The sequence below is a fragment of the Diceros bicornis genome, chromosome 1, assembly GCF_020826845.1.
Source record: "Diceros bicornis minor isolate mBicDic1 chromosome 1, mDicBic1.mat.cur, whole genome shotgun sequence".
Lineage (NCBI taxonomy): Eukaryota > Metazoa > Chordata > Mammalia > Perissodactyla > Rhinocerotidae > Diceros > Diceros bicornis.
The window spans coordinates 43,092,762-43,116,917 of NC_080740.1; the positions used below are offsets into that span (position 1 = coordinate 43,092,762).

The 24,156-nt window shown below is 34.5% G+C and overlaps 1 protein-coding gene across 1 annotated transcript in view; it reads left to right on the top strand.

Moving 5' to 3' along the window:
- Positions 1 to 24,156, top strand: part of SRFBP1 (serum response factor binding protein 1) — a 74,796-nt gene that overhangs the window by 28,993 nt on the left and 21,647 nt on the right. The window contains exon 4 of the mRNA XM_058539215.1: positions 16,677 to 16,748. Coding sequence (XP_058395198.1) covers positions 16,677 to 16,748 — 72 coding nt within the window. The remainder of the gene's footprint in view (positions 1 to 16,676; positions 16,749 to 24,156) is intronic.

The following is a 24,156-nucleotide window of genomic DNA, read 5'->3' on the forward strand; positions in this document are numbered from 1 at the left end:
GCCCCTTCACCTCTTTCACCTTCCCCCCCACCCTCTTCCCCTCTGGTAACCACTAATCTGTTCTCCTTATCTATGTGTTTATTTATCTTCCACATATGAGTGAAATCATAGGGCGTTTATCTTTCTCTGTCTGATTTATTTCATTTAGCATAATACCCTCAAGGTCCACACATTTTGTCGCAAATGGCATAATTTTGCCTTTTTTTTATGGCTGAGTGGTATTTTATTGTATATATGTACCACATCTTTGTCCAGTCATCCGTTGATGGGCACTTCGGTTGCTTCCACCTCTTGGCTATTGTGAATAATGCTGCAATGAACAGAGGAATGCATAAATCTCTTTGAATTGTTGATTTCACCTTCTTTGTGTAAATACCAAGTAGTGGGATAGCTGGATCATAAGGTATTTCTATTTTTAATTTTTTGAGAAATGTCCATACTGTTTTCCATAGTGGCTGCACCAGTTTGCATTCCTACCGATAGGGTAGGAGGGTTCCCTTTTCTCCACATCGTCACTAACATTTGTTATTTCTTGTGTTAAGTATAGCCATTCTCATGGATGTGAGGTGATATCTCATTGTATTTTTAATTTGCATTTCCCTAATAATTAGTGATGTTGAACATCTTTTCATGTGCCTGTTGGCCACCTGTATATCTTCTTTGGAAAAATGTCTGTTCATATCTTCTGTCCATTTTTTGATCGGGTTGTTCATTTTTTTGTTGTCTATTTGTATAAGTTCTTTATATATTTTGGAAATTAACCCCTTATTGTATATATGATTTGCAAATATTTTCTCCCAGTTGGTGGATTGTCTTTCGTTTCGTTGATGGTTTCCTTTGCCTTGCAGAAGCTTTTTAGTCTAATGTAGTCCTATTTGTTTATTTTTTATTTTGTTTCCCTTGCCTGAGTAGACATGGTGTTTGAAAAGATGCTGCTGCTGATATCAAAGAGTGTATTGCCTATATTTTCTTCTAGGAGTTTTATGGTTTCAGGTCTTACATTCAAGTCTTTAATCCATTTTAAGTTAATTTTTGTGAATGGTGTAGGATAATGATCTATTTTCATTCTTTTGCATGTGACTGTCCAGTTTTCCAGCACCATTTACTGAAGAGACTTGCCTTTCTCCATTGTATATTCTTGGCTCCTTTGTTGAAGATTAGCTGTCCATGGATGTGTGGTTTTATTTCTGGGCTTTCAATTCTGTTCCATTGATCTGCATGTCTGTTTTTGTACCAGTACCATGCTGTTTTGATTACCATAGCTTTGTAGTATATTTTGAAGTCGGGGAGTGTGATACCTCCAGCTTTGTTCTTTGTTCTCAGGCTTGCTTTGGCTATTTGGGGTCTTTTGTTGTTTGATATAAATTTAGGATTCTTTGTTCTAATTCTGTGAAGAATGTCATTGGATTCTGATTGGGATTGCGTCAAATCTGTAAATTGCTCTTGGTAATATGGGCATGGTAACTATGTTTATTGTTCCAATTCATGAGCATGGAATATCTTTCCATTTCTTTATGTCTTCTTTGATTTCTTTCAATAATGTCTTATAGTTTTCACTGTATAGGTCTTTCACCTCCTTGGTTGTATTTATTCCTGGATATTTTATTCTTTTTGTTGCACTTGTAAATGGGATTGTATTCTTGACTTCTCTTTCTGCTAGTTATTAGCGTGTAGAAATGCAACTGAAGAGCTGGCCCTGTGGCTTAGCGGTTAAGTGCGCGCACTCCGCTACTGGTGGCCCGGGTTCGGATCCCAGGCGCGCACCAATGCACTGCTTGTCCGGCCATGCTGAGGCCGCATCCCACATACAGCAACTAGAAGGATGTGCAACTATGATGTACAACTATCTACTGGGGCTTTGGGGAAAAAAAAGGAGGAGGATTGACAATAGATGTTAGCTCTGGGCTGATCTTCCTCACCAAAAAAAATTAAAAAAAAGAAATGCAACTGATTTTTGTATGTTGATTTTGTACCCTGCGACTTTGCTGTAGTTGTTAATTACTTCTGATAGTTTTCTAGTGGATTCTTTAGGGTTTTCTATAGATAGAATCATGTCATCCGCAAACAGTGAGAGTTTTACTTCTTCCTTTCCAATTTGGATTCCTTTTATTTGTTTTTCTTGCCTAATTGCTCTGTTCAAAACTTCCAGTACTATGTTGAATAAGAGTGGTGAGAGTGGGCACCCTTGTTTGTTCCTGTTCTCAGATGGATGGCTTTCAGTTTTTCACCATTAAGTATGACATTGGCTATTGGTTTGTCATATATGGCCTTTATTATGTTGAGGTACTTTCCTTCTATATTCATTTTGTTGAGAATTTTTAGCATAAATGGATGTTTGATCTTGTCACATGCTTTCTCTACATCTACTGAGATGATCATGTGATTTTTATTCTTCATTTTGTTAATGTGGTGTATCACGGTTGATTTGCAAATCCCGGCATCCCTGTAATAAATCCCACTTGATCATAGTACATGATCCTTTTCATGTATTGTTATATTCAATTTGCTCGTATTTTGTTGAGGATTTTTGCATCTAGGTTCATCAGCAATGTTGCCCTGTAATTTTCTTTTTTTGTGTTGTCCTTGTCTGGTTTTGGTATCAGGGTAATGTTGGCCTCATAAAATGAGTTAGGAAGCATCCTGTCTTCTTCAATTTTTCAGAATAAGTTGAGTAGGATAGAAATTAAATCTTTGGATATCTGGTAGAATTCACTAGAGAAGCCATCTGGTCCTGGATTTTTGTTTTTTTGGGAGGCTTTTGATTACTGTTTCAATCTCTTTGGTTGTGATTGTCTATTCAGATTCTCTATTTCTTCTTGATTCTGTTTTGAGAGGTTGTATGATTCTAAGAATTTATCTATTTCTTCTAGGTTATCAAGTTTGTTCACATATAGCTTTTCATAGTATTCTCTTATAATCCTTTGTATTTCTGTGGTGTCCATTGTAATTTCTCCTCTTTCATCTCTGGTACTGTTTATTCGAGTCTTCTCTCTTTTTTTTCTTAGTGAGTCTGGCTAAGGGTTTGTCAATTTTGTTTATCTCCTCAAAGAACCAGCTCTTAGTTTCATTGATCCTTTCTCTTGTTTTCTTAGTCTCTGTTTCATTTATTTCTGCTGTGATTTTTATTATTGCCTTCCTTCTACTGACTTTGGGGTTTGTTTATTCTTCTTTTTCTAGTTATTTTAGGTATAGGGTAAGCTTGTTTATTTGAGATTTTTCTTGTTTCTTGAGGTAGGCCTGTATTGCTATAAATCTCCCTCTTAGTACCGTTTTTGCTATATCCCATTAATTATGGTATGTTGTGTTTTCGTTGTCATTTGTCTTCAGGTGTTTTTTGATTTATCTTTTGATTTCTTCATTGAACCATTAGTTGTTCAGTAGCATGTTGTTTAGTCTCCACATATTTGTCACTTTTCTAGCTTTGTTCTTGTAGTTGATTTCTAGTTTCATCACATAGTGTTTGGAAAAAATGCTTGATACGATTTCAATCTTCTTAAATTTATTGAGGCTTGCCTTGTTTCTCAACATACAGTCTGTCTTTGAGAATGTTGCACGTGCACTTGAGGAGAATGTGTAATCTGCTGGTTTGGGATGGAATGTTGTGTATATATCTATTAAGTCCTTCTGGTCTAGTGTTTCATGTAAGGTCACTGTTTCCTTGTTGGCTTTCTGTCTAGATTATCTATCCATTGATGTAAGTAGAGCATTAAGGTCCCCTACTATTTTTGTATTGCTGTCAGTGTCACCCTTTAGTTCTGTTAATAGTTGCTTTATATACTTTGATGCTCCTGTGTTAGGTGCGTATATATTAATAAGTGTTATGTGTTCTTGATGGAATATCCTTTTTATCTTTACGTAATGCCCATCTTTGTTCCTTATTATCTTTTTGATCTCAAAGTTTGCTTTGGCTGATATAAGTATGGCTACACCCACTTTATTTTGCTTGCCATTTGCTTCCATCCCTGCACTCTGAGCCTATGTTTGTCTTTAGAGCTGAGATGTGTTTCCTAGAGGCAGCATGTTGTTGGGTCTTGTTTTTGAATCCATCCAGCCACTCTGTGTCTTTTGATTGATGAATTCAATCTGTTTACATTTACAGTGATTATTGATATATGAGAGCTTAATACTGCCATTTTATCCTTTGTTTTCCAGTTGTTCTGTTTTTCCATTGCTTTTTTTCCCCTTGTATTTCTGTCTGCTATTTCATTTTGGTGGTTTTCTGTGTTGGTTTTCTCAGTTTTCTCTTTATTTGTAACTCTGCTCCAATTTTTTATTTAGTGGTTACTATGAGGTTTGTATAAAAGATCTCATAGATGAGATAGTCCTTTTTCTGATAACCTCTGGTCTCCATTAACCTATGCAGATTACATCCCTTTCCTTTTCCCTTTCTATGTTTTTGTTGTCACGAATTATTCTTTTTTATGTTGTGAGTTTGTGGCCAAATTGAAGTGTTTATAGTTATTTTTGATGCTTTCTTTCCATTTATCCTTTATGATGGAAATAAATGTTTGCTAACCTATTCTGATATAGAGCTGCAGTTTTCTGATTTTGTCTGTCTTTTTATCTTCTTGCTCAAAGCTTTGTAAACCTTTGCCTTTTTGTTCCCGCTAGGAGGGTTCCCCTCATCATTTCTTGTAGGGCAGGTCTAGTGGCTATGAACTCCTTCAGCTTTTGTTTGTCTGGGAAAGCTTTTATTTCTCCATCATATCTGAAGGATACTTTTGCTGGATAGAGTATTCTTGGCTGATAGTTGTCGGTTTTCAGTATTTTGAATATATCACTTTGCTCTCTCCTAGCCTGTAAAGTTTCTGCTGGGAAATCCACTGAAAGCCTAATGAGTGTACCTTTATATTTTCTTTTCTCTTGCTGCCCTTAGTATTTTTTCTTTGTGATTGACTTGTGACAGTTTTAATATTATATGCCTTGGAGAAAGTCTTTTTGCATTGCTGTAATTAGGAGTTCTATTAGTTTCATGTCTTTGTATGTCCATTTCTTTCCCCAGGTTTGGGAAGTTCTCAGCTATTATTTCTTTGAATAAGCTCTCTGCTCCTTTCTCCCTCCCTTTTCTCTCTGGGATACCTATAACCCTATGTTACTTCTCGTAATTGAGTCAGATATTTCTTGAAGAATTTCTTCATTTTTTTTTTTAAATCTTAGTTCTCTCTTCTCTTCCACCTGAATCATTTCTGTCTTGCTGTGTTTGAGATCACCAGTTCTCTTCTCTATAAGATCTACTCTATTTTTAATGCTTTCTACATTATTTTTTTTATCTCATTAATTGTGTTCTTCATATCCAGAATTTCTGTTTGGCTTTTTTTTTAATGCTTCAATCTCTTTGGTGAAGTATTCCTTCTGTTCACTAATTGTATTCCTGAGCTCATGGAACTGTCTTTCTGAGTTTTCTTGTAACTCTTTGAGTTTCTTTATGACAGCTATTTTGAATTCTCTGTCAGTTAGATTGTAGTCTTCTGTGACTTCAGGTTGGGTTTCTTGAGAGTTGTCATTTTCCTTCTGTTCTACCATGTTACTGTAGCTCTTCATAGTGTTTGTTGCACTGATCCTCTGCCAGTGCATTTGTGGTAGTAATCACCTTTTCTTACTTGGGTATGGCTTTGGTTACTTTGGTTCTGGTTGCCTGTGTCTTGTGTTCCTCCACTGGCTGTCCGTGGGCTCAGATGCTGTTGTCCCATACGCCACTTGCAGTGCTGTTCTCCACTTGTCTGGTGGTGCTGGTTGCACCGCTGCCAGGGGTGCTGGGTTCACGGTTGTCGCTGTCACTGGCAGGAGCCTGGGGACCTGGGGACTGTATTCAGCCCCTTCTGCTTGTGGAGGTGGTGTCAGGGATGCCATTACTGGGGGCTCGGTACTCCCACCCCATCTGCTCACAGTTGTGCGGATCAGGCTGCCACTGCTCCACCAAGCATTGCAGGTGGGGCCACTGCCACTGCTCTGCGGGCGTTTTCATGCATGCACAGGGCTGCTGCTGGCCGTCACCACTGCCCCGCCAGCATTCGCACACATGGGACTGGGCCACACTTGCCTGCACGCAGTGGTACAGGGCGCTGTGTGAGGATCTGCGCCCTGGATCACTGCTGCAGGGGGAGGGAAAGGGTACTGCTCCCCTAGTTCCACTGCTTCCTGGGGTTCCATTCCACCCACCGTCAGATGTATAGCTGCCTGGATCTCTTTGGCATCCTGTTCGGGCCTGTAGGAATCCTCTCTTGGTCAATGAACGTCTGTTTGTAATTTAGAGGGAAGCAACAAAGGGAACCACTCACTCCGCCATGATGCTGACGTCACTCTCAGCAAGAATACTGTTTTATGCAACAACTTCACATCCCATGCTTAATATTACAGTCATCTGTCAGTTAACAATAGGGATGCTTTCTGAGGAATGCATCGTTAGGAGATTTCATCATTAGGCAAACAGCAGAGTATAATTACACAAACCTAGATGGTATAGACTACTATACACTTAGCCTATACGGTACTAATCTTATGGGACCACCATCATATATGCAGTCTGTCATTGACGAAACCTCGTTATGTGACACATGACTATATTTATAGTACTAGGAAACTCAACTTCAGATGTAAGAACACTGCTGCTTATAAACAACTTAATAATAATTTTAATTATTAATTATTGAGTGCCAACTCTGTGCCAGGCTCTTTGCTACAGCCTACATATATTATCTCTAATCTTCATGGTAGCTCTTCAAGGTTCTTATTTAGCCCCATTTTACTGATGTGGAAACCGAGGGTTTAAGGGTTAATTGTTTTGCCCAAAGTCACACTACTAGAGCTTGGCAAAGCCAGGATTCAATCCATATCTAAATAATCAATAGCCCATCTTCTTAACACTCTACTAACTCCATCAATTTAAGTGCACAGTTTTATCCAGAATAATTGGGTATTATAGAGAAATGTGCTTTAGCTTTATAATTTTAATGATCAGTATTAAATGAAAAGTGAAAATAGTAGTGAAATAATATATCCATCATTGCCTCTTGGGGAAAAAAACGGACTTTTTTATAATTTGGCATAATTAGAATAGTTGGGCCTTTGTAAAGGTACAGAGTGCCTTGTTATCCATAAATGAATTTGTGTGTGCATTTAACATTAGGAAATAACATCTGGAAGCTAAATACCAAAATAATCAATTTTCTCAGGACACTGAATTAGTAGCAGTGATTAGGTTTCAAAAAATGTTCATTCCTTGCCAAATTTGGCACTATATTAAACAAATTTGAATGTAAAATGATTTTAGTATTAATTGATTTAAGCACTTTAAACTGTTAACACATGGAAATATAATTAAGAAACAAATATGAATTTTATTATCATATGTGCCCTTGAAAAAGATTACAAAACATGAAGGTTCTAGAGAAAATATTTTGAAGGAATTAGACCTTATGATAACAAGTAGTTTGCCTTCTTTGAGACTTTGAAAGATTATCCCTTATTCTTTCAGTTAAAGACCACTCTCTTGACAAAGTCCTATATCCCTTTTAGCACATCCCTCTGTCTTAGTCATAATTCCAAAATTGTAGGGAAAGACTGCCTCAGTCACCTAATATAATTTCCCTAAGGTCTTTTGATGAATTTCCTAGGTGATTCACTGTGGGGGAAAAAATGTGCCGTGGTCTTATGTAATTGTTTAATAACTTTGAGGTTTTGTTTGTTTCCTTTGTTTTTTTTTTTTAACTCTTTGGGATTGGGCAAGGAAAACTAGCAAATGTATATAGATAAAAGATTTTAGGACTAAAAAAGCAAATATAATATAGTCTTATCAAGCTGTAATTTTGTTCTCTTTTTATTTGGTATACTGAATAATAATAATATCTATATGTCTTACTTCCACTAATTATTTTTATTTTTAACGTGTTATCCTAAGAAGACATAAAAAGTGGTTTAAGTATTTCATTTACCCCTTATATAAATTTACCAAAAAATTATGCACTTTTAAAGAAATGTTTGGATTCCAGTTCAAAAATAGTAAACTTCTCTCCACAAGGCCAGCTATTTTGTTAGAAGAGAATCTCTAGAATGAAAAAGACTGTCTACTCTGACTTATTCCTTAGAGTGCAGAAGTGCACTGTGTGGAATCTTCGGGTTGATGTAATTGCTGGACCTCATATTCTCTGCCTGCCTCTTTGAACATGATAGAGATGGGTGATTTTATGTGCCAAGAACAGTTTAGATTTTTTTTTTTGGCATAGAAAATGTGATCATGTTTAATCACATGGTTAGACAACCTATTTTGTCATATTTTCTAAAAGGTATTTCTGCTGTGAGAGATAGAACTGTATAATGACAGTGTTTTGGAGCTTCATTTAACTAAATTATTTGATAATGTTTTTGCCTAGTTAATGTCTTCTTTTAAGTGAAATGCAAATCTTTGGACCATGGAATTATACAAGTTGTTTTTAGCTTTTGCTTACTGAAATTATAATTATTTTCATATCAGTAATTATTATATCTTCATGAAAATAATTTATAGTTGAAATATGCATTCAGTTTAGTTTTTAAAATAAGAAAATTCAATTTTAAACATGAAAGTCAACTTGGAACTAAAGTGGGACAGTACTATTTGTAGACATTTAGTAATTCTTTAACTGGCTGCCAGCAAAAACCTGACACTAGTAAAATTCCCAAGTAGTAAACCTACTTTGTTTTGTTATATCACTCTCCGGTGCAAGAACCTAAATCATCTTCCTATTGTCTGTCAGATCAGGTCTGATTCCTTGTGGGTATTAAAAGCTTTTTTCATCAGTTAGCCCTTCTCATCCTGACCGACTTTATCTCTCATCCACCTTTCTGTCTACATACCACAGTCAACATTATAATCCCCTGCACATACTTTGTGCATTCCTGTTTTTAAGTTTCTCAAGCTTCAACTGATAACAAGGCAGCATTCACCACCACCTCACACATACTCTTACAAAACCAGAGTGAATCATTGTCACAGCCTTCACCAACCTCTGAAACAGTGGTTTTGTTGGGGGAGGCAGGGGATAAATGAATAAAGATTCATGCCTGGGGACATTTATCATAATGGATGGGAAGTTTGTGCAATTGGAGAAAGGTCCTGTGGTAATTTGGGTATCTTTTTATTATTCCTACCATTGAGAACTACAGCACCAAACAAGAAATTGCCTTGCTTACTTCATCTTCATACATATAGTACTTAGGTAATCAGTTTTAACAGTTTATTGCATTGCATCTACCTTTGTGTTATTTATTACCTCAGATCATTTGCATGTTATTTCAAAAATTAAACTGCACTTTTTGGTTATTTGTCTTTTTATACAATGCCTAGTGTTCTGCACAATGGGAGGCTCTCAGTAATGTTTCAAATATTAATATGCACATCTGTTAAAAATAGATTTTTAAAGAGCTTATAGCAAAGTGTCATTAAGTTTTTCTAATCAAAATGAAGATAAATCTCTATCAAAGTTGTTTGTGAATTTTTAGGGTTTTTTTCTTATCTTTCATCTAATAATAATGCTTGAGACTTTGTTCATTTTTCATTTTGGGTTTAAGAATGTGAATTTCAAAAAGTGAGTTTTTTGAAGTAAAATCAGCAGTGTGTTGATAGCTTTTAACATGTAGAAAGGTATAATTATAAAAGCAAAGAACAGTAAAACCACTTGTGTTGTTTTCTGAAATTTTTAACAAGTTGGGTTGATAGTGTTTTTGATCAACTAATTATGTGTCCTTGAGTCTGTTTCTTCATCTTAAAACTGGGAATAATTCTTGTTTGACTTCTTTGCTGTGGAGATTAAGTAAAATATGCAATATCCATGTTGCTAGCATAGTACTTTTTTAATGTATTTTTTAAGATTTTGAATCTCTGTAGTCTTTTACTCCATATAAATGGCATAGATGGAATATTATTTAAGGTGGCCATTGCCTTCAATGCCAAAAGTTGTGCCAAAACTGTTCAATGACAGAGAGATCCTGAACAGAGATCATTTGAAGATCTGCTATATGACACAATCCATCATTGTCCACGTTACATTGTGACTTTAGACTAGAAGCTGAAATCATTCTTATTATTTTAGTTAGTACTGTAGGATTCAAAAAACAAAAGTTTTACCTGATGTTATGTAGTCCAGTATTTTGCCAGAAAAATTCACACACTTTTATAATGTCGTCTCAGAGCCATCATGACCGAATCACTTTATTTCAGCTCAATAAAAATATATTAGGTCTGTACTTTGTATGCCAAATACTCTGCTAGTTTATAGAAATATAGAAATTAATATGATGTTTGCCCTTGAGAAGCTTATAGTCTAATGAGAGAGATGGACATGTGAACAGAGTTTCACTACAGTGTATAAAACACTGATAGATGTATTGGAGAAGGGCCACTTAGTACTGCTTTGAGGATTCAGGGAAGCCTTCCTGTAGCAAGAAGCTGAGTCTTAAAAGGTAACTGATTGTAACTTCACAAGTTGTAAAATGGAGACTTAAATTTATATTGCTTTATTGTTTTTGTTTTGAAAAAGTTGTAAAAGAAGTACCTGTAGAATCAAGAAATACAAACTTTTTATTTTACTAGTTTTCCTACATGAATTTCTGTGTTATGTGTGATAGTGATTTAGATTCAATCTAAATTGTCCATCTCAACGTGGACATGAGTAAAGATTAACTGGTGTGGTTTTTTTGTTTTTAATTTAGAAAATTAAAAAATAATAAACTTGAATAAAAGACATAGTTATTAAACATACTCTTTGCCACAGTTCCTGAACAGGGGCAGTGTTTGTTAGCAGCTCTGGTTGATGCTATACCCAACTGAGGTAACTGAGATACTCAAATTAACAATTTATAATACCTAACAAGTAAAAATAACTTCATTATCCATTCTTTCAACAAGTATTTTTGAGCATTTACCAAATGCCATGTACTTTACTAGGCACTTATGATACACCTGAGGAAAAAAATAGACAAAGTTCCTTGATCTTTTATAATTTATTTTTGGGGGTTGTTGGGAAAGACAATGTAATAAATAAGTTAATTATTTATCATGTTAGATGATATGCTGTGGAAAAATCCGAGTAGAGTAGGAAGGATTAGGAGAGATGATGTGAAGTAGTCAGTTTGATATGTGAGTCTGGAGTGCAGAAGAGAGACTTGGGCTAGACAGAGACTTTTGGAAGTTGTTGCCATGTACATGATATTTAAAGTCATGAGACTGGATGAAATCACTAAATAGTGGATAATAGTGAAGAGAAGAGCACCAAGGACAGAATCCTGATCCACTCTTAAGGTAGAGAGAAGAAGAAGAACTAGCAAAGGAGGCTAAGAAAGAATAACCAAGGGTATGGGTCCTGCAAGTCAAATGAAGAAATACATCAAGGAGAAAGGAGGAATTAACTTGTTAAAAGTTGACGATAGGCCAAGGAAGGGAAGAGTCAGATGGTGCTGATATGTCGAGTAAGAGGAATACTGAGACCTGTTTATTAGATTTAGTGACATGGAGATCGTTGGTGACTTTTATAAGAATGGGATTGGTGGAGTAATTGGGACAAAAGCCAGCTTGAAGTGAATGTAGGAGAAAATAAAGAGCATTTGGAGATAACAGGAATTGGCAAGTGTTATAATTTGGGTGACCATATGACCAGATTTCCCTGGGATTCTCCCGGTAATCACCACTTGTCCCAGTGTAATTTTTAACAGAGCCTAATTTCACTCTCAGATGGGTCCTGGTTTGAACAACAAATTATATGGTCAGTGTGGTGAGGATTCATTGCTGTCATTATTCTTTTTGACACCCAAATTTGACCGGTAGTGTCCCTTCTAAGCTAGTTTATGTGACTTTTTGAGAGAACCCAGTTAGTTCTTCCTTTTCTGGCATAACAAAATGTTGCAGGGATTATACTTTTCCTACCGAGGTCTGTAGTCAACCATTTCTTTAAGAAGCCCTGCTTCATTTTAGTGGTATTTAGAAACCAAGAGTTCAAACGTGGATAGATTTTGATTAGTGAGAAAAGGTGGTGGAGCAGTTAGAGAAAAGCATTCCACAAATAAAAATTTAAAAAGCAGACAGTTTCCCAAAGATACTGAGGTGGGAGAATAGAAAATTTATTCAGGAGATTCTATGTAAAACTGAATGAAATGGCATATGAGATTCCTAAAAGAAGTATATTATAATATTAGAGCAGAAAGATACATTGAGACCAATAATGAAAGGATTTAAACGTCAGACTGAGGGTCTTTGACTTCATTCTGTATTCAGGACAGTGACATAATGGGTCTTGGAGTTACTGGTCCTAGAGGTGGGAAACCCAGTTAGGCTATTATAATCTACACAATCTGTAATAAAGTCCTGAATCTATGGGTAGGATCATGATAATCCAGAGGAAGGAACCAAATTCAGCAGACACTACAGCAGAGAAAGCAAAAAGGGGGATGGGAGCATAACAGAAGCATGACTAAGAGGCCCACAGTGTCAGATGACTCTGAGCTGTCTAACCTAAGCAGCGGAGGCTGGAGATGCCATTAATTGCCATAGAGAACACAAGAATAGGTGAAAGAGGAAGACAGATATTTTATTTGGAAAAATCCCTTGGCAATATAGTGATAGAGTAGTATAACCTTATTGAAGTTCCATCTGGTAGAACTGTATTTAGGGAACAGTGGAACAATATTTAGGAAATAAGGTTTTTGTTGTCACTAAAAGGTAACCATAATGAGATTCCCATCTGTGGAAAAGCATAAAGATTTGGATATCAATGACTCTCTCACGAGTTATTTCAGATTCTTTATTTCAGAGAAATGCACTTCTTGCCTCATTTCCAAATAGACCAGAAAAAATCTCCAAGAATCCAAACTGCGTAATTTCTTGTGTCGGTGATTAACCCCTCATAATCTAAACATCATTTCAAATTTTAATCACATTTTGGAAAATACAAACATGTTTTCTATTTTGCTATGTTAAAAATGTCAGCATGGTTATAGCCTCCATGTTACTTTTTGTCTTGACCCAGTCTTCCTCCCCACAGCCTGATACAGAATAATTTGGTTGCAAGCGTATTTTCCCCACCTAACCAGAGACAGCACTACACTGGTTATCTAGTTATGAGTCAGTATATTTGATTTTTCAAGCAAAAACCTTCGGAGAGAAGAAAGACGAGGAGAAAGCCATATAACCAAAATTGGGATTACTTAATTCTAATTAAGTTTGCTATTTTGAATATAAGCAAAGCGATAGCATCTGGCAGAGTGTGGAATAAAGGAACTGAAGTATTCTGATGGATCTGGTTATTAGTGGATGACTACCTTTAATGTAGGAAACTTGAGCAACATTAGCTTAATGTGATTAGGAAGGAATTAAAATAATTTCTGATTTATCATCACTAACAACAGGATATGGCAAAAAGCAAAATGTGGGGATTCTAGTCCTAGCCCTATTGTAATACCTTGAATGGATCTCTTAAACTTTCTTGGGTTATCATTTCCTCTTCTATGAAATTGAGTGGGTTAGGAGTCCCCCAAGACCACCCTGAGGCTCAATGATTCACTAGAAGAATTTGCAGGGCTCAAAAAAAGCTTTTATACTCACAGTAACAGTTTATTACTGTTAAGGATACAGATTAAAATCAGTGAAAGGAAAAGACACTTGCAGGAAGTCCAGAAGAAATGAGGCATAAGCTTGCAGGTGTCCTCTCCCAGTATAGTCACATGGACACACTCCCAGCAATGATGTGTGACAACCAGGGAAGCTCCCTTGAGCCTTGGTGCCTAGAGTTTTTATTGGGAGCCTGTCACATAGGCAGGAATTACCTGGATAATCCGGGGTAATATCCACACCTTAAAATCATTTCATTATGGATCATTCCAAGTCACTTTAGCTAGGTACATAACAAGCCGTTTTGTTAAGGTTTTTGTTTGGTTGTTTTTTTGCAGAAATTTTTTTGGCATTATAGTTTTGTTTTTTTCCTACTGTTTGGTTTTTCTTCTTCAGAGACCCCAGTTATACATGTGTGGGATCATCCTTTGCCACTTTCTTTCTGTCCCTTTTTCTTCATTCCATTTTCGTTTTCTTGACTTTCTTTAGTATCGCTTATTGAATTTTTCTTTGAATCTGTTCTCCGTTTCTGAGATGATTTTTCTTTTCCTTCAATGTATTTCTAAGCTTTATCAACTGTTGATGCATTTCTGTGTTTTACCTATTTCTGTTCTTAAGAAGTGTTTTAATTTCTGACTTTGCATATTTTTTATATAACCCCAAATGCTTGTTTGAGGCTTCCTAATGGAATTTAGAGTGTTATGTTACAATTGTCTGTTGTTTCATGATTAATTTTTTAGTAGGGAATCTATCAGATAAAATGTTTTGGTTTACATTTTCTGTTTTCTTCTTCCATTAATTTTATAGAAATTTGATTTTTTTTCTTTTCTTAATCCTAGCCATTTTGTAGACAGGGTACACCATATGTCAGTATGGCAAAGTGAAGTTTTTTTAATGGATGATGATTTCTGGTCTTTTGTCTCTGTAGAGTCCTTAATTTCTCTCTCTTTCTTTCCTCACCTTCATCTTTATATCTGAAAGGAGGAGCACAACCCCTATTTATCTGATTCTTCTCAGAGCAGTGCTTCTTGAGGCCTCTGCCTTCAGAACCACTCATTTTCAAGCCCTTCTCTATGGTCAGTGCTATGAATTACCAAGTCTCAGGCTTGTGTTCAGCATTTTGACTCTTTGTAGTAGTTTTTGCTTTCTGGTAGTGCTTTTTGTCTGTCACATGCATGCCCTTCACTCCCACTCTCCTCTTTTTCTACCAGTATCTTAATCTTCCATTCTCTGGCTCTCCATAGTCACAAGCTTATAGCAGCAGTGAGAGGTCTATTAAATTTGGTATTAGTTTCTCTACTTACAGATATTTTGAAGTTTATGGTATCCTCTATCTCCTGATAATGCCCAAAGCATGATTCATGTTTGGTTTTATTTGTACTTCTTGTTGAATTTATTGTTTTGGAGGGAATATGTGGATGAGTTGCAATTCAGGAAACATTATTATCTTCTGCACTTATTTAAGTTCATGTTAGGAATAAAATTTCATCAATTCATTCTTTAGAATGATTTTTTTTTTTCTTACAGGGTAGAAAAAGGTGCTTGTAGCCAGGCATTGACAAAGGCAGGGCAAGTCTTAAAAAAGGCAGGGCAAGTCTTTGGATTTGTTAACTATAATTTAAATAGTTTTATTAACTTGAAACTGCCTCAGGGACGCCATCTCCCAAATTAGTTCATCAGTTACCAAAGACATTTTCAGGCAAAAATATGTCACATAACGAATTTTATATACATATATATCATATATAACATATATATGATATATATGTAATATGTATGCACATAAAATTTAAAAATGAATCTATCGTTTATGTATTGTTTATGTAGATTTGTTTTACATACACATTTTTTGCAGTTGTGTTAGTGTATACAAAATGAACTTGAGTCTTTAGTTTCAGAAACAGTGCTTTCTGATCTTTTTGACATTGGATCATCATTATCAGTATTTTATTTTTTCCATTCTGCTCTCTTTCCAAAAGCGCAGTATAGCTTTTTAATACAGAATGTAGTAATTTTCCAAAAGAAGTTACACAAACTAATATACACAAGGATAGTCATCACATTCGTATTTATAAAAAGATCAAAATCCGAAAATACGTTAATATCCACTAGTAAGAGATTGGTTAAACAAGGGCAGCAATGTAAAAGAATTAAAAAATGATTATACATTTGCCTTGTCATTAAATGATAAAGCTAGTTTACAAAATGCTGTGGTCCTGTTTTTGTATATAATTTAAGTGCCATTTTCACGTAATTTGTGCACAGTTTTTGTCATATCACATATCTACCTTCCTGTCAATGTTGTTTAAAAATCAACTGTATGATTTTTTTATTTAGCTTTCTTCTAAACAATATTATGAAAAAAACCACATGAATGTTAATTGTATTTTTTCATGTACCTTAGAATAACTTGTTAACTACTAGTATAGAAAAATTTCATTTTTGTATGATCTCAAGTTATTCTTCATTCCCTTAGTGGAATGCATATCAAACTTAAATGCTCTGAAAGAAACGTGTAGAAGGGTATATAATAAAATTACAACCATGTAAACATTGCCAGTAATTTTACTTATTTTTCTCTCTGCTTTTCAGTTTTTTTTAATTTTCTAAAATAAATCTGGAATAATTTCTTGCATAATGGAAAAGTATTTTGTGGCTTAGAATTCATTAATTAAGAATTAAAATTAAGTATTTTTCTATAAATTTCTACATTTCTCTATAAATTGATGAAATTGCCAATGTCCTGAAGTGTGATTAAAATAAGTAATAATTTCTTTAAACTTAAGAAGTCTTAAGTTAACATTTTAAATTATTTTAATCTTATTTCAGTTAAAGAAATGTTTTCATTATTCTGGAGATTTTGTGGCACATTGAATTTTCTGGCTTCCATGGAATCTGAATGTTGTTGTCTTAGGAGGATTAGCATTTTGATTCATTTTGCTGTGGCTTTTTTCATAGCATGATAATTTCTTATTGTGATAGTAGTTATTCTCTTCTAAAAATTAAGAAGTTTTTTAATATCACATCTTAAAAGCAAAACATGGGAAGGAATTTAAAATTAGACTCATAACTAAAATTGTTTTGTTTTATTCTTTTACAGGAATTGAAACCTGATATAGTAACTAAATCTGCTCTTAGTGATGATATCAGCTTTGAAAAAATCTGCAAAAAGGTATATCTGCAATGGATTATATTTCTTTTAAGAAAAGTTCGTTATTTACATTGTTGACTTACCTTTTTCTTGTCACTTTTTTCCTTGAAGAGAAAACTAATCAAGAAGTCAGTTACTATTAGTATATAATGATTTTTCTGCACTTGAGCTCCAATATTGCCACCAAAAAAATATTTTTATGGTAATTTATGAATTTTGCTTTGCTGTGATGTCACACCTTCAAGGTCCTTAAAGGTATGTTGAACTTAATGTGGCATTTGTATGTTAGATAACAGTTAGTCTGTTAATCTTACTAGTTAGAACAAAGAATCTTTATTTTTATTTTCAAATAATTTTCATGAATATTTTATTTAATCCCTGAATTCACCCTGTGAAACATTATTTTTACAAACAAGGAAACTGAAGCTCGGAAAGAATGAAGTGAGCTGATTAAGGCTGTACCACTGTTAGGTGGCACGGTTAGGACTTTTACCTAGATCTTCTGCTCTTTGGATTTGCCACTCCTGCTTCTTCCTTCCTATTTCCGCTTTTCATTTCCACCCACTTTGCTAATGCCTGCATGAGACAGTTCCACATCAAAACAGATTTTGGATTGATTGATTTTCCTCTCTTGCTTTTCTATTTTCCCCTTCATAGACATTTGCTCTAATAATGTGTATTATTTCTTCTTGCATTTGTGTTTACTTTGCTCTTTTTCTAGTTTCTTAATGTGGAAGCTTAAATTACTGATTTTAGACCTTTTTTCTTTTCTAATGTAAGCATTTAGTGCTATAAATTTCTCTCTAAGCACTACTTTAGCTCCATCGCATAAATTTGATATGTTGTATTTTCATTTTCTTTGAGTTCAGAATGTTTTAAATTTCCCTTGAAACTTCATATTTGACCCATGGTTTAATTAGAAGTATGTTGTTTAATTTCTGGACAGTTAGAGGGTTTTCCAGGTATCTTTTTGTTACTGTTTCCTTTATGATTCCTGAGCATACTTTTTATGATTTTTGTTCTTTTAACTTTGTTATTTGGGTTATGGTCCAGAATATGGGTCATCTTGGTGAATATTTCATGTGCACTTGAAAACAATATGTATTCTATTAGGATCAGTGTCATGCAAATGTCAGTTTAGTCAAACTGGTTGATAGTGTTGTTCAGGTGATTTATATCTTTACTGATTTTCTGACTACTTGTTTTATCAATTACTAAGAGAGGTACGTTGGAATCTCCAACTATAAATGTCAGTTTGCCTATTCCAGCCTTAAGGAAAAAAATATTCTGATTCTACATTTATGTAGACTAGCACTTACTTCTCTACAATTAATTGATATTAGACATGTTAAATTTTAAAGCATTTTATTTAAGAAAGCCAGAATGTGAAAGATTTTTGTTTGTTTGAGGGAAGGGAAGATTTGTTGTCGTTGTCATCGTCCTCGTCAGAAAAGCAAGACCAAAGTCATGAGCCTGATTTTACAATAGCCTCTTTATTTTATGCTAGCATGATTCTACAGTAAATATTCTTATTTCATAGGATTCATTCACAAAGAGTGGAAAGAAGTTTAGCCCTATTATAGTTTTAAACTTGTGGTGTGGTCAGTATCTCAGACAAAATAATGACATGTTAAATAGAATAGTGGTAATTGTATAAAAATATGGCAGAATATATTTTTGTTTTCTCTTGAGAGTTTAAAAAAATAATAATGTAAGATTTTTACCAGAATAAATTTTTTGAACTTTCTCATTGCTAAATTCTAAAAGTAATTCATTAATGTTTAATTTGTGGTGAGAGTAAAAAGCAGTTTATTTTTAATTCCCTAATAATACTATGTTTCCATTTAAACTCTGAGTAAAACTCGGCAATATTTATTACTTCACTTGAAATTATCCAAAATAAAATACCCCGTGTCTGTTTTTTTTTAGCCTTTCAGCCAGATTATTTTCACTTTAGAGGGTTAATATTAGTTACTGTATGTGTATTGTATGTGGAGTCAGTTTTTTAGGGTATCTTCTTCTATTTACAACCCTCTGTTCTATCTCCCAGTGTGTGAAATGTCATTTATCCTAAAAATAGGGAAACAAGCATCTATATTAGCTTATCGTTATTTTGTAATAGTAAATTCATTTGTATATGACTGGATTTGTAGTCATGAGATTTATAATATTAATTCAGATAGAAAGTTGAGGATCTGACTGAAATATTGTCAAGTGAAAACTGATCACATTTCTGCCCTTTTTGTACCTTCCTCCAAACAAAGGGAAGGAAAGGAAGGTGGAGAGGGAGGAAGGCAAAACAGTTCTGCTTCATCAAATTTCTTGATGGAACCCTTGAGGGATTTAAAGCCAAGAGAAATTGCCCCGCTTAAGAATCATTTCAGATTCCTCCCATGCTATTTGATTTAAGCTGTTTTGTTACTATTTTATTTGACTTGTGATATTCTTCAATTGGATTCAGGTTCTTCTGTGTCAAAATCTGTTAATAAATTAAACCTGTAAAACAAAAATAAGGCAGGCAGCAGAGTGTCTTGGAAGGAGGACTGATGATTCTTTAGTTTGTCATAGGAAGGGAGCTCGGTGGATGATGACCAAATAGGAAATAAGTCTGTTATGTAGAGCTCTGCATATTTGAGGCTGTCTGACCATCAGAATAGAGCAGAACAAACTAATTTGTCTGACATGTTATAGCTTGCACAATTCTTCCATATACATTCTTAACTCAATGGATCCTACGACAATGATCTCATGTAGAAAGCATTCATGTGCGCAAAAGACAGTTATTTTAAACAACTACGGGATAAGAGGAAGCAAATTAATATTTGTCAACATCTACCAGTTGCCTGACTCACTAGGTGCTTGATGTGTTAGCTTTTTCAGGAAAGATGATGATAACCCCATTTAACAGATGAAGCAACCAGCCCAGAAAGGTCAAAAATATACCTATATTCAGTCAGTAGGAAATGGCAGGTCCAAGGTCTAAACCCAGGTCTCTGCCTACAAAATGAAAGTTCAGGACAAGAAGATGGAATAAGTCCCAATATGTAAGTCTACATTTTAGAATCATGACATCATAGGGATTATAAGAGTTCAACGAATGCAGAAAGGTCTCATGTTCCCTTAAATGTGGATTCAAAGCCTTAGTGTGCCACAATTCTTCTGATCCAGCTGAATGGACTGTTTCTTATCCCTCTAAATGGTTTTAACAAATATACATGTTAATGTGCTTATATCTTTATGTAAAAGCTGGAATTGAAATTAAGTCCAATTAATATTAAAAATATTGGTACTAACATTCTGAGTCTTACCAGTTCTGGCATTTAGAGTCAGTCAGTTTGTTTTAGGCAACATTTCAAAGGAATGAACATTGCATGTAAGAGAGCTTTTTCATTTTTAGACTGTTGTTTATATTCACATGTACATTCTTAAAATTCTTTTCAAAATTGAGCACCAAATACTTTGTGTTCACAATAAACACCCATATGCCAAAATAAATGAGGTGTTTTCCTTTTTTTATTATTAATTTATTTGAAATGGAAGAAACTAGAGGTGTGTGAAAACCACAGTTTCCTCAGAATTTTCCACAGCAAACACTGTGTCACCTTTAAATAAGGAAAGCTATGGTTTCCTTCATACCCCCCAATGTGAAGACTTTTTCATGCAGGTGTAAAACTATTTGTTTACAGAGACTACCTTAGCCTTTTACGCTTCAGAATAAATTTCTTTAAATTTAAGATGTATGACTGCAGTTGAGCCCTATTAACCTCCATAACATTTTCTCTCTCTCCTATGAAGTTTATCAGATTCTGCCTTAAATTAGTTATTTGTGCATTTGTCTTAGCCTTTTAAATTAGAACAAGATTGTGAGCCTCAGAAAGATGGTGTTTGTGTCCTCATGTATAAGACCATGCCTTCATAAATAAGCCATGTTTGTGTAAGAATAAATATTAAATCTCAGTGAATATAAAGAGGGAGAAAGTACGTGGAGAAGGAAGATGGATAGGAGAGAAATAAGGAGAGATAAAGGATTTGAAGTCTCAAGGCAGGGGCTGCCCTACTTATTAAATACTTTTGAGTTCTTACACTTAGCCCAGTGCCTTAAGCAAAATGTAGACATCTCAAATTGCAGCGGAGACCCAAAACACTGCCAAAGGTATGAACCTGAGGCCACTTGCTTCACAAACCTCTTTTTTTACATTTCTATTTAATTTCTTTACAAAAAGGTTTGAGGGGGGTTTGGAGTTGGGTCACAGAATAAGAGAGAGTTTCCTCCAATAGCTTAGAAGAAAACTTGTTGAGAATACTAGACTGAATTCAGAAACCTGACTACTTTGAGTTCTGGCTTGTTCCTGACTGGCTAGGTAATCTTGATATCAAGACTGTTAATCTAATTATTAGATAAAATCTTTTGTCTATTTTCTCTTTACTTCTTGTTAAGATCTGAATTTAAAAAATTAAAGAGTTCCAATTACTTTCTTAAGAGTAAAATTAAAGAAAGGTTTTAAGTGTTAAATTTGACATTTTTTTACTTAAGAGAAATAAAAAAGTTTATTTAAATCATTGCTATAGTTTATAAATTTGATTTTTTTTTTTTTTTTTGCTTGAGGAAGATTCGCCCTGAACTAACATCTGTGCCAGTTTTCCTTTATTTTGTATGTAGGTTGCCACCACAACATGGCCACCAAAGAGTGGTGTAGGTTTGTGCCGAGGAACCGAACCTGGGCCACCAAAGCAGAGCGCACCAGAACTTAACCACTAGGCCACGGGGCCGGCCCCATAGATTTGATATTTTTAACTAAGACTTTCTTTAAATCAAACATTTTAAGAACTACATGTATAACATTTTTTATTGGTCTTTTAGAATGAAAAATTAAATCCTTAGTATTTATAAAGCATAGAATTAATGTGTATGTCAGTAACAGTTTTTCCATTTGCACAGTTTTTTCCCATTAGAATATTTTTTCTACTCCCCAAATTATAAGCTACTCAGATTTGCAAATCAGTAACAGACCATCAAGAACAGATATGAATTAATTAAAAACAGTTAGTAAATAAATATAAGGAATTTTGAAGGACCAAATGTACGCTAAGGAGATACATATAATTTCTCTACAATGCATTCTATTTGCAAAGATGCCTGTTTAGCAAAGGGAAGAAGCTTAAATTTCTAGGCGTTTCTGCATTCTAACTACTGTTGCCTTGCCACTAGCTGCATGACTTCAGGCAGGTCACTTACCATCTCTGGCTCTTGTTTTCCTCATTTCTCTAATAAGGAACTCTTCCAGGTCAAACATTCCAGTAATGCATTTTAGTCTCCTTTTGAAGTCATTGTATCAGAGGTAAAAATGACAGAGCTTATCCTCTCATTGTTGAATTTTGTTTTGCCAAAAAAATTAAATGTTTTGTGTACCCTCACACACTCAACAAGATTTTTATGGTATTTCAGCACTGTATTATTTTTTGATATTTTGTTAAGTATTCTTAAACAACTCTGACATTTTTCATATTTCAGTATAACAAGAATAGTTTATTCCCTAAGATGTTTGGCAATGTTGTTGGGTAACCAGCTTTATCAGAATCTCTAGTTTATAAAAATTAGAAGCAGTAAGGACATGTCCAAATGTTCGTACACAAATACCATTGTGGTACAAAGTAGGTATGGCAAATACTTACAAGACAATGTTTTTGTTAAATAGAATTCCAGCTAAATAAATGAGAACTTGGGAAGCCATTTCTGTTTTTTTTCTTTTTGCTTAAAGATGCCTATATATTAACTTTGAATGTTTCGGTAAAAATTTTTGTGTGTTTTTTGTTTCTAGGTTTATTGAGATATAATTGACATATAACATTGTATAAATTTAAGGTGTGCAGTGTGGTTTGATATATGCATTTGTTGTGAAATAATTACCATAATAAGGTTAGTTAACGTGTCCCTCGTCTTACATAATTATAATTTTTGTGTGTGTGCTGAGAATATTTAAGATTTACTCTCTTAGCAACTTGGAAGTATTTAATAAAGTATCATCTGTAGTCACCATGATGTATTAGGTTCCCAGAACTTAGTCATCTTATAACTCAAAGTTTATAGTCTTTGACCAACATCCCCCCATTTCCTCCACCCCGCAGTCCCTGGCAACCAACTTTCTGCTATCTATGTCTGTGAGTTTGGCTTTTTTTTTAGATTCCACATATAAGTGATACCATGCAGTATTTGTCTTTCTTTCTCTGACTTATTTCACTTATCATAACGCCTTCCAGGTTCATCCATGTTGTTGCAAATGGAAGGATTTCCTTCTTTCCCATGACTATATAATATTCTACTATATGTGTAAATATATACTACATTTTCTTTATCCATTCATTCCTCAACAGACACTTAGGTTGTTTACATGTCTTGGCTATTGTGAATAATGCTGCAATGAACATGATATCTCCTTGAGACAATGATTTCATTTCCTTCAGATATATTACCCAGAAGTGGGATTACTGGATCATATGGTAGTTCTATTTTTAATTTTTGGAAGAATCTCCATACTGTTTTCCGTAGTACATGTACCAGTGTACTTTCTCACCAGCAGTGCACCATGGTTCTCTTTTCTCTACATCCTCACCAACAATTGTTAGCTCTTGTCTTTTTGATGATAGTCATTCTAACAGGTGTGAGGTGATATCTTGTTGTTTTGATTTGCATTTCACTGATTATTAGTGATATTGAGCTGCTTTTCATCTACCGGTTGGCCATTTGTATGTCTTCTTTGGAAAAATATCTGTTCAAGTCCTCTTCCTGTTTTTTAATTGAATTATTTGTGGTTTTTTGCTATTGAGTTGTATGAGTTCCTTAAATATTTTGAATGTTAACCCCTTATCTGATAAATAGTTTGCAAATATTTTCTCCCATTCCTAGGTTGCCTTTTTATTCTGTTGATTTTTTCTTTGCTTTGCAGAAGCTTTTTAGTTTTATGTATTTCCATATATTTATTTTGCTTTTGTTGCTTTTACTATTGGTGTCATATCCAAAAAATCATTGCCAAGACCAGTGTCAAGTAGTTTTTACCCCTACGTTTTCTTCTAGTAGTTTTACAGTTTCAGGTCTCATGTTTAAGTGTTTTTAGTCCGTTTCAGGTTAATTTTTGTGCGTGATGTAAGATAAGGATCCAATTTTATTCTTTTCCATGTGAATATCCAGTTTTCCCAATACCATTTATTGAAAAGACTGTCTTTTCACCATTGAGTTTTCTTGACTCCCTTGTCAAATTGGTGATGGTATATGCATTTGTTTATTTCTGGGGCTCAATTCTGTTTCATTGGCCTTTGTGTCTGCTTTTATGCCAGTATCATACTGTTTTGGTTACTATAGCTTTGTAGTATAGTTTGAAATCTGGAAGTGTGATGCCTTCAGCTTCGTTCTTCTCTCTCAAGATTGCTTTGT